This window comes from Protopterus annectens, chromosome 5.part0 (assembly GCF_019279795.1).
Source record: "Protopterus annectens isolate FY-2018-M chromosome 5.part0, PAN1.0, whole genome shotgun sequence".
Taxonomy (NCBI): domain Eukaryota; kingdom Metazoa; phylum Chordata; order Ceratodontiformes; family Protopteridae; genus Protopterus; species Protopterus annectens.
This window is the reverse complement of record NC_056735.1, coordinates 1,983,014,002-1,983,026,028: the sequence shown is the minus strand read 5'-3', so window position 1 is coordinate 1,983,026,028 and position 12,027 is coordinate 1,983,014,002. Positions and strand designations below refer to the sequence as shown.

The 12,027-nt window shown below is 35.3% G+C and overlaps 1 protein-coding gene across 3 annotated transcripts in view; it reads left to right on the top strand.

The window, feature by feature from the left end:
* Positions 1 to 12,027, top strand: part of DACH1 (dachshund family transcription factor 1) — a 1,758,683-nt gene that overhangs the window by 1,621,434 nt on the left and 125,222 nt on the right. For all 3 annotated transcript variants that reach the window (XM_044071748.1, XM_044071747.1, XM_044071749.1), the window contains exon 11: positions 5,729 to 5,797. In XM_044071748.1, the coding sequence (XP_043927683.1) occupies positions 5,729 to 5,797 (69 nt within the window). The remainder of the gene's footprint in view (positions 1 to 5,728; positions 5,798 to 12,027) is intronic.

Sequence of the window (12,027 nt, the reverse complement as noted above, 5' to 3'; positions counted from 1 at the left end):
GTATGTGGTGCCTTTTAATCTTTAATTGTTTTTAATTGTTATAAATATTAACTTGTTTAGGTTTTCCCGCACTTTTTATGGGTATAAATTGTTAGTAGCTGTGTTAATTAATTTCTTCTGAAGAAGTTTGTTAATTTAGAACAAACGAAAAGCGCTTAAAGGAAGTTCATTGTGTTTTTGGGACCTGTCATTAAATCTTCGTACAGTCTGCACTGCCGTTTTGTCCGTTTGTTTGGTATTACTTATTTGATATTTGTTTACTGGGATAGTACGACTGGGTCATCTGAACCCATTTTCAGTGGAGGCCTGGGGAGAAAGTCTCCAAGTACAGACATAGGTAGCAATAGAAACATAGCTTTCAAATTTTACAGATTTCATGTTTAACAAAAACATCTAAAAAGTTTTAAAATAAGTAGAAAGACGAGTATAAAATATACATAATAACTAAGATGTACCATGTATAATTTATATTGTCATTTTTAGGTTTGAGTGATGACAAACACATAAAAATAAGGAGGGGGTAAGGAGATTAAGTGCATAGTTATCTATGGTATGATCTCAGTTATTCTCTTTAGGGGTATTATATAATTGTTGACCGTGGGATGGGTAAGACCAGTCTATAACCAAATGGGATAGGTTATTCTGAGCAGAAAAAGGGAAATTGGCTAGGCTTAAAATGGCCTGCAAGGGCAGCTCACCCAGTACTTACCTTTGAACCTATGGATAAATGTCACTCAATTGATATTTGGCAGAAAATAGAAAGTGAAATTAAAGATGCTATTATAAGTAGGAAAAAAAAGCATTTTGTAATATTAATAATCATGACGATTTCTTGTAGGGATTGATAATTAAAAAACTTCCAGTAAAGTCAGCCATGAAGTACAAGCAGTTGTCTGAAGCCTTATGTTACGTCTGTAACAAGGAAGACATGGTTGAATATGTTTTTTGAGTGTAAAAGAATGAAAAATAATTCTGTTCAGGAATGGGAGGTAAATGGAATAATGAAAATTTGATATGCTAATAATGTTTATGTTTTTGTGCAGGATTTAAAAAGATAAGTGGGATATAATGGATGATGAATTGTTTGCATGTATTTGACATATCTGATTGGCTAAATGCAGTGAGGTTTTGTATAATTGCGGGATGAGTATGAAATAAGAAAAGTGTTTATGGATGAAAAGGTGGGGATAATTAGAGATATACTGCATTATGAAGTCTGTGCTTGGTATTGTACGCTTTTGCAAATATAAATAAAGAAAAGGAGAAAGAATGTTGAAAAGGGTTTTTATCTTAATAGGTGATTGTGTTTTTCAGTTTTTTTGTGACATTTTGATATATGACATTTTGATTTCTTAAATAAAAAAAATAGTCTTGTTGATAAGAGTCACAGGATCTTTTACATGCATCAGAGCTATCACCAACTCAGGCAGATAGGACCTTGAGTTAATGTGTCATCCAGAGGATGTCAAAATCAGGAGTACAGCACCCCGTAATGTTGCACTACAATAACCCTAATGGAAATTTTATCCATCTGCCTGTAGTGGGTCAAGAATCCACAGCCTCCTGAACTTCTAGCACCAAAAATAAGTGCACTTCCTTTTGAGACCTTGTCCCTGCATGCCTGTACTTTTCAGAAAATTTTTGTATGAGAGCCAAAGTGGAGTGCACAAAGACTCCAAATTGCAGCATGAAAAACGGCCTTCTGGAAAGTTTATCCCAACACATTGCTTTAACTTTCTTGTTCTCCTTATGGCCACCTCCAGTCATCATATAAGAATGTATTTGATTCAAAGTTTACTGCATATCTTCCATAGACATATGAAATACAGTTATGCCTTTGTTTTGAGGTGATGCAAGGAAACAATATAGTGAATAGCTCTGACATTGATATCCCATTGTTCCATTTTTTATTTCATAAACTGCACCTACTGTTTCTTCATAGCACAGTCACTTCATTACACTGTTCCCTTTCAGTCCTGACTCTTGCTAGAAAAAAATTGTAAATTTTCTACTGTCTAAGTATAATCCCTTGAAAAATGAGCATAATTCCATCATACCTAACTTTTATTGTAGTATACAGAGTTTAACAATCACATTCTGAGTTGTGGAAAGTTGACTAAACACCTTTCAGCACAATTAAGCTCTTGTATCGTGCTAGAGCATTAAAAGCAAATGGTGGCAACCATTACAGAACAACATCAAGAAGCTATAAAACAGCTTTTCAAGTTCTAAAACATTCTCCAGTGTCATAAAAAGTGTGGCATAGTAAGGTCTCTAACAGTTTTAAAGTAATTTATTCACAGCTACTTGGTGCTGCCTTTGTGGCAGTGGTGTTTCACAGCTTTCAGAACTGTAAAACATTTTGCTATCCTGCACTTTTTTCTGTGTAACTAGTAATTCTTTGGGGCAGCTAAAATTCTATATACTACTAACTCTCCAGTCTTAACCCACTAGTGGCACGTTCTTGACATGGATGTCAAGATTCAGCTGTTGGTTTTCACTTCATTCTGCTCCCAAGGTAAGTTCTTAACATCCAACAGAAACGATTTTGGAGGAGTAGTCTAATCCTGACCAACTTATTAAATGTTTGAGATGGTAAACACTTGAAGGGTTGGGACCCACTAGATCGAGCCCCAAAACATGGAGACTGAATGGCCAAAAAATGGACTTATATATAGTAAGTCTGAGATGGCCATTTCTCAGGATATTCCCATTTCTCTGAGGTATGATGATCAAGGAGTTGGTATATATACATTTGGGGGGGGTGCAACTTGCTCACCCCATCAGGGAGTGCAGGGGGGTTCAACCCCATGCAAAAAAAAAAAAAAAAGAAGAAGTTAAAGGGAAGAGAGATTCATTATTTTCCTAGGTTTTCAGCTTTTTGGGAGGGACTTTTCAGTGTTCAGCATTTTGAGTGCCAGTATTTCAATAAGGAGCTGTTTGGGATGCATGTCATGCTTTGTGTATTGTGAATAACAGTGTCATGGGGCTATAATGCAGAAGTTTTAGTATCGGGGTGTTTTCACCACTGAGCCAAAGAATTATGTGAGAATTAAGTGAGATAGATGCAGTGTATCTGGGTACTGGAGTGGACAGAAATACTAAGCTAATGTTTGCAAAACAATCAGGGAAGAGAACTTAAGATCTGATCTCTATTTTTTTCATGCCTTCACAATCTTTACTGTAAAATAAATCATACTAGGCAAGGTCTGTCCTTGTATCACTTGCAGGCTGTAGATTTAGTGGACTGGGGACTGCAGGGTCACCTGAAGAGAAGAAAGCTGGGGCAGAGTGTCAAGTCATCTTTTTTTTGCAGGAAGGAGTAAATTATTAATGAACCACAAAGTGCTGTATATTCCAGATAATGGAGTAAATTATATTTCTGCAATGTACAACCTCCCTACCCTTGGTTGAAGCTGCGAATGTAATATTTTCAGAATATTCAGCAAGCAGGGGGAATGGGTGAACACTGAAAGAAGTTCTTTACAGAGGAATATGTGTACTCTAGCTTTGTCATCAGTGTGTGCTGGTAACTTGATGGATGGATAGCCCACAAGATAAAAAAGTAGCAATATAATTGATAGGGGCTACCAAATAACAAGGAGATTTCTTTCTCTGGCATCAGTGTTTGATGTTGAATATTGATTTTCTGCAAACTGTATACTTTTTATGAAGGTTTGAAATTCCAGTGAGTGATGGGTCAATGAGGAGGTAAATCAGATGCGACTACCAGTTGGCAAGAGACGTAACAAATTCTGGACAGCATTAGCAGCAAATGAGTGAAAAAAAAAATAAGACATACACACACACACACACACACACACACACACACACACACACACACACACACACACACACACACACACACACACACACACACACACACACACACACACACTCACACACACACACACACACACACACACACACACACACACACACACTGTTTGTATATCAGTATTTGATTATATGTCTATACATATGTCTAACATACAAACATTTTGCAGGTAAGTTTGATGCATTCTATATGAATGCACATGTCCAGTATGAAAACATAAACACACACACTCTCTTTATATAACAGTATTTGATTATATGTGTATTACATATGTGTAACACAAAAACACATGTACAAACATTTTACACATAAATCTTTTTTATTCAAACTTTTTAATTACATTTTCATCAAGAAAAATTAATTTTTTTTTAAATAACAAACATTGATAAACTATGTGCAAATTTACAAAGGCCTCAAGATCAAATAATAATTGAATAATAATGTAATATAAACATGTAGATAAGGTTATACAATCTGCAAAATTTCTTGTTACCAATTTGATTAACAATAGTACATCTGCATTTATTGTTTTGATAAGAGATGGACTTTTTCCCAAGGATTATTAGTCCCATTTTCTTGGAAAAATTCTTAGTTCTTTAGTCTTTATTTCCATTAGCGCTACTTCATCCAGTAGAATTATGAAATCTTCAAAGATTGGAGTGGAGGACGATTTCCATCTTCTTGTAATACATTTTTGGCTACTGCCATCATTGTCCAGAGAAGATATTTATTTTTGTTATTCATTGTAATAGATTCATTTACATTCAAAAATATTAAAGATTTTGATAATATGAAGGAGTCAGTAAAGATAGCTTGTAAAAAATGTCCAATGTCATTCCAAAATTTCTTAATGAAAGAGCATTCATAAAAGATATGAGACCAATCAGCCTTGCATTTCAGAGAACATCTCCAGCACATTACCTCTTTAGAATTATAAATTTTGGCAATTTTATTTTGGGGTATAAAAGCTCTATGCAAAAATTTCCAGGAAAAATTCTTCCAAACTTGTAAATTAGAAGTTAATTTAATGGAATGTAGTAAATTAGTTTTATTCTCGGAAGTTAGGGACAATGTACAATCTTTAGTAATAAAATTCCAAAATTTCTGGTTGGGAGTAGTTTTATAAATAATAATGATTTTGTAAAGTTTTGAGATTAAATTCTTCCAATTACATTCTCTATATAATATTGGTGGAATTATACCTTGTAAATATGATTAATTCAGAGCTTTATGTAAGACTGATATAGCAGAGGATGGTAGTAATATTTCATTAATAATGCCGTTTATACCTGGAGCTTTGTTATTTTTGCTTTCTTTTATTTTTTTGAGTAATTTCTTTTAGTGAAATTTGTTTCTGGATATCCTTAATTAATTTTTCAGGTAGATTTTTTTAATTTGGAAAAGTCCAGCTCATAAGCTAAAGTTTTATGTTGAGAATCTTTATTTTTATTTTGTTCTGAGAAGTAATATTTAAAAGCGTCCAAAATATAACTAATATCAGAAACTTTTTTATTACCCCTGCCTTCATGAATCACGCTATTTTATACATAAATCTGATGCCTTCTGTATGTATGTATGCATATGTCCGGTATGAAAACACACACATACTCTTTGTATATGTGAATACGTATGCCTAACACCAATGCATCTTTGTATATGTGAATACATATGTCTAACACCAATGCACACATACAAATATTTTACATGTAAGATTGATGCCTTCTACATGTATTCAAATGTCCAGTATAAAAACACACACAGGTATGCATGTGCGCACTCACACCCCCCCGCACCCCCACCCACACACAGACAAACACTCTTACTTTTCATAAGGAGGTTTCATTATAAAGTTGACGCATATTACTGATGTGTTATATATCTTCTTTTCAGATTCCCTGACCCCTGAAAAGGAATCAGACCGCAGTGGTGCCAGAACAGATGCTGAGAGGACAATACAAGGTACAAGTTTTCATACAGCTATAAATCTAACTGCTGAATGAATTTAGTTTACTATTATCCGGCTATTCAGATGAGCCATCTGCCATCTGGTCCACAACTATGCAAGGCTCAGCAAGGACACTCAGTCTTCAGCCTTAAGAACATCTCTTTTTCCTTCCCTAAATATTCTCATGAATTCATTCATTCATGCATTCATTCATTCACTCAGTTCTGATTGTATAATTCTGAAGATGCATGTGTCCCTAATAGTTTATTACTGCTGCTCCTGAGAGCTAGATATATCAGTATTTGGACTAGATGTTTAGGTGAGTTACATATGTAATTAATCAGACAAATTTCACATTTTTAGTCTTCACAAGACAAAGCTACCTATTCTTTAAAAGTAATTATTAATAAACACTGAGAATTATTCTCAGTATTAGTAAAACTGGTGAATATTGACAGTTTTGTTACCATCTACTGAATTCTAAATGAGGATGCATATGATATTTTGGGCCTAGTAATATGATATGAACGTCATAAATGCAGCCTGTTTGTGGATACTGAGCAGTATGAACAGCCCTACCTAAAGAATCAACTACTGATGCATTGTGTTCATGGTAAGAACATGTTTTTAGCCCTACTTTATTTCTGTTAACAGTGCAGTCATAGAAAGTAATTCTGCAAGTGGTTATCTGCGCACAACCCTTTGCAGATGTAATTCTTTTCAGTAAGGAAGAGAATAAGAAACACACTGTACATTTGCATTCTGTAAGGTTTCGAATTGTGTAATTTGTCACAGGGAGGTTTAGGAACATGATCCAGTCTTACATTGCTTTTAGTGTGACCAGTTAGTTTCATTGTGCACATTGAACCATCAGTATTTGATTTTCTTATGGTACGTGACTTGAAGTCCATGAAGGATCTATCAGAACTCTAGAAGTATAGTCAGTCAGTCAGTACTCAGAATGATGCATAGTACAAAATGATAGGGTAACAGGAGTGGAATATTACATACAGGGAACTGGGCATAATGTGTCTACTAGGTGACATTCTCTGCCAAACAGATTGATTTGGCTGATGGCCAAATGTCTTTTTCTCATATTCATTTATTCTTTTATTTCTGCTTCTATTGTTCACTTTCAGCCTAGAGTAGGCATGTAATATATGCAAAAAGATCCACTGTGTTTTGGCTCAGCAGTGATGCAGCTAATGTATATCACATTTGCCTCATTACTGTACTATCAATGGTTTAACAGACAGCATATTAATCGATGATGCTGGAAAGATCTGAGGGCTTTGGGTTCTATGGTCACAACAGCTGCTTTGATTTGTGTTCCAGTACTGACAGTTCAGTGCAACATTAAGGGGATTATGCAATCCTTAGGTGCCTTCCAAGAGATGAAATATTAAACTGGGGTCTAATGCATCTGAGCTGATATTGTAAGGCACTCGTGGTACTTGCCAAAAAGAGAAGGAAATTCTGCAAGTATCCTGGCCAAATTTTCCCATGTGTATAAGTATTGCCTGTTGGACTAACCTGGTAAACAAAAGTAAACAGATAAAAGAAATGAATGAAATGATCTTTGAGTTGTTATTTTTGTAGCATTTCCATATGAAGATAATTGTTCAGTCAGTCACTAAAGCATTACAATTAATTGATTGGTTTCAAACTTGTTGATATAAATAGACATAGGACATTGTAATATACAATAAATTCTGTATGTCAGTTAAGATATTTAATAGAATTCCATACAACTCTTTTGCCTGTCATTACTTTTTTAATGTATAGACACGAGAACATGTTGTTATAGTACTCCTTTACAGATAACTTGCACAAATTAGTCAGCAACTTTAAAGTTGTAGTTTTTTGCCTTTGTCCCTCCCAGTCTGTCAGGTAATAAAAAAAGCATCTGGAAATGAAATTCAGAATTTCAGAACACAATGAAAAATAAATCTATAACTGCGGTGGTGGTGCTGCGGTAGCGTTGTCTCCTCATAGCAAGACGTTGTCCCATTCGATTCTCAGCTAGAGCGTCTTCTGTGTGGACGCATACATGAATGGGGCGTGCCTTCGTTGAAGGTTGTGCGTCAGGGCTGGTAACCCGGTACGTAAAAATCCACTACCAATCATTAGCGGACCGGAGTTCCGCTGTGGCGACCCCTAACCGGGAAAAGCCGAAAGACACAAACAAACAATGAAAAAGAAGTCTATTCAGTTCTCTTTGCCTTGAGATAAATGCATATATTGCCTTGTTCTTTATTTTATACCTTTGCTAACTCAGTGTGTCCTTTGGTCACATATAAATCTCTTAAGTAGTGACTCACAAATACTATATATTTAGGCAACTTGCTTAGACGCACAGTTTTGCAAATGGAGATTGGGGTAATCAAACACAGGACTGAGGCTGAAACTTGCTTGCAACCCATTGCTTAAACTCCCAAACTAGTAAACCACCAGATTAAAAAACTGCCTTTTCACTAATGAAGTTCAATTTTAGATGTGTTATTTCCAGAACATCCTAGCTAAGTAGCATAATATATCTTAACAGAGGCAGGTCTACTTCTGCTAATTAGTGGAATTAGTTTGCAGTAGTTATGGCTAGAAAGCTATACTTCATCCATTATGGTTCTTTGTCTTGGACTATACACTAAACTCATGTGAATGTTAAACTTTAACTGACATACCCTGTATTTGAAAATAAGGTGTGACTTGCAATTGGATGTATTTTTTTCTATGCTGTGACATCCCTCCTCTGGGCCAGTGATCAAGGAGTCTCAGTCCTCACCGCAGATACTGGTGGGAGACATTCACTTGGAGCAAAAATAAGTACACATAGTATTTCCAGATGCAGCTCTCTGCACCAAGCACAATTTCCCTTAAGAGCATTCAGGGAGCACACTCAGTCCTGGGGCTGGGTTCCCTCTCTCTCCAGGCCCCCAAATAAGACTCCCGACTGACCACAGCTGTAGAGTTGAGTCCTTAGCCACGTCCTCCACCACCCTCTCTGTGAAACCAGTGCTCTATGTCCGTGCTCCAAGTAGCTGATGCACACACTGTTTGAGATTTGATTTTCACACACACGCACACACACATACACACACACACACACACACACACACACACACACACACACACACACACACACACACACACACACACACACACACCTGGGAAGGCTGGCACAGATTTACCAGCTATGCCCCCTGTGCCAAGACTATAGGATAGATACTGCCACCAGAACACTCCAAAGCCAGCTACTCTAATCTTACCAATGTATCCAGTTATAATTAGTAAAATTAATACTAATACAAATGGTAGTGTTTGACCAATGCAGCAAGGCTTTCACAAAAGACCACAGAGTCACTAAATAAATATAAGTACTTTCAAAGGTGAACATATTCAATAAAAGACCAGCCACAATGAAAAGTCTAAATATATTTAATAATAAATAATAAAAGAACATGAAAAATACTAAATATCTATTTACAATAAATACCAGAGTTTCAGTCACAGGAAATATTAAAAATAACACTAATGGAAAGATTCACATAGATACAGAAAAACAATACTTAACTAATTCCATTGTATTTTCCTGACTGATCTAAAGAATTACTGTCCCCTAGTTCACTTACTAGAGCAAGGCAAGATGATGTAGGTGAGTGGTCCTTCATTGTCAGGTTTTAAACACAGACTGCTCTGAGACTTCTAGTGTTTCAGCTATATGGCTTCTGAACATCCATGACCTTTTCCTTTTTCCTTTTAAGTCTGCTGTAACAGTCCATTTATGCTGTTTATGAGGTCAGAAGTAGGACAAAATGTGCATGTCCACAGCTAGTAGCGTTTATCATTGTTGGCCTGAAACTGTCCATAAAGACTTAAAAAGGAAAAGGTCATGGACGTTCAGAAGCCATATAGCTGAAACACTTGATATCCTTAAGGGGTCATTTGCATATGTGCTCTGAGACTTCTGTCTCATCTAGTATTAAAACATCATTTCAGTACTGGATTACAGAAATACATCACATACATCTGGCTACCTGACTTCAGGTTCCCACAGTAGCACATTACTAGAAACTGAACCAGACTCTTGCACATATGTATTACTGTACACACACACATAGAGCTTTGCTAAGATGTGTCATGCATTTGAAAGGTATAAAACTATTTCAAAAACTGACAACCTTCTAGGATAGCAATTAGTTCACCCATAAGAACAATACAGTAGGATTCCCAGTCCTGGTTTTCACAGAAATTTTGTCTCTGGCTACAATCACAACTGTAAGATACACTCTTTATGGCCTAAAACCAGGTAATTTAATTTCAGACTGTTTTTCAAAGTTAGCTGGACTGATATTAAACTCTTCTCTTCCAGTATCCTCTGTTACATTATATTCATTTCAATAGTTACAATACAGTGTGGCATACAGGTGTATTTCTTTTCTGTCCAGCAGGACCCACTGCTGGTACATTTTAACACAAGCAGCTTTACAAATACATTTTTCAACACAAGCACCTGTACAAATCAGTCTGATATACAAATGACATATAATTATTTACAAAACCCCTTCTAGCTTTGCTGGCATATGTTATAAACCCACTGCCCTACTTCTGCTGGCACAGCTGGCAATGCTTCACATTGTCACATATACATTAGACTTAGTACCTTCTGTAAGCTTCAAAGCCAGCAATGTGAAACATATATAGTGGTTGGGATAATAGCATGTCAGTAATTATTCCATCTCTCTCTGTTAGATAAACAGACAAAGCCATCCTGTACAAAAAATGGCATTAAGATGTGGATAATGTGGCCACAGAAAATCAGACTTAACAGTGGTAATCCCATAAGAGTTACTGTTTTTCCAAACAGTGAAGCTTTTAATTATGCTAAAGTTTAAATAAGAACTGGAAGTAATGGATCTATTAAAAAAATAAAAAGAAAATGTAAATACTGTTTGAAAAGGGAGCTTTATAGCCTTGTTAAATATAGATTTTGCTAGTATTTTAATTATTTCACTAAGCAGATTTCTCCTGATTGTCCTTTTACTCATCAGCTGTTGGATGGGTGAAGTCATGGATTTCTAATATGTTAAAGTAAAAAGATGTTGTGTTGAACATGAATAAAACATGGAACATGGAATTGTATTTTATTTCATTTTATTGCCATTAAATGGCTAGGCTATGGTTTGCTTATCTACCCTGATTTTACAGCAACTGATCTTTTTTATATACATGACAAATAAATGTGTTTTAAACTTTTAATTAGAGACAGAGGAGGGCATAACATCTGCACAGGGATGTCCAGTGTGACATTCACTAACAAATATATTTCACTGCAAATGTCTGAACATTTTTGTACCATAACTAACATAGTTTCAAAAAGTAAAGTAGTAGGATACACTGAGATATATTTCACTGCAAATGTGTGAACCTTTTGTACCATAAATAACAATTTCAAAAAGTAAAGTAGTAGAATACACTGAGATATCCTACTACGATAAACTGAGATATCTTCACCAACTTGAAGTTCATAAATTATAAGACTGCAAATTATTTATTTTAAAGATTACAGCAAATGCAATAAGCACTACAAAAGAAATCATCACAGTCTTAACTGTAAGCTCTAACTAGTTGTACATTGTATTTTTGAGTTTCATCAGTGTACTCCAAAGTACGATACTGCCTTTCTTAGATTAATAGTGGGTTAATTCTCTACAGACACACATTTTAGTACTTGTGTATTTTACAAGTACAGGCGAATAAAGAAGGCAGTAAAAGAAAAGTTGGGAAGGAAGTTGTGTAATGGTTCATTTTAACAATTGCGTGGTTAAGATAAACCATAAACTCTTCATCAGTCGTTTACGTTTTGTTACCTCATATAGTAGTTTGCATTTGTGTATATGAGTGGACACTAATGTTGTCATCATTTTTTCCTATTTCTTTGCTTTGCTTCAACTGTTTACACATACTTTTGAGCTATTTACATAAAAAAATTGTATTTGGCTTTTACTTTGCATCTGTCATTCAGCTCTGAATGACTGCATCATTGTCCTAGAGTCTGTATAGAATTTTAAAACATTTTCTTACTATAACTGATGTTTATCAATGAATTGTGTAGTATCAATCTGTGTATGTTAGAACTAGCATCCTAAATTAGGGTTAGCCATCATTTTCAGTTTAGGTATTTGTTACCTGTCTTTTATCTGACAGGACTGGTTTCATTTTAAACAGAAAATCACCACACATAAAC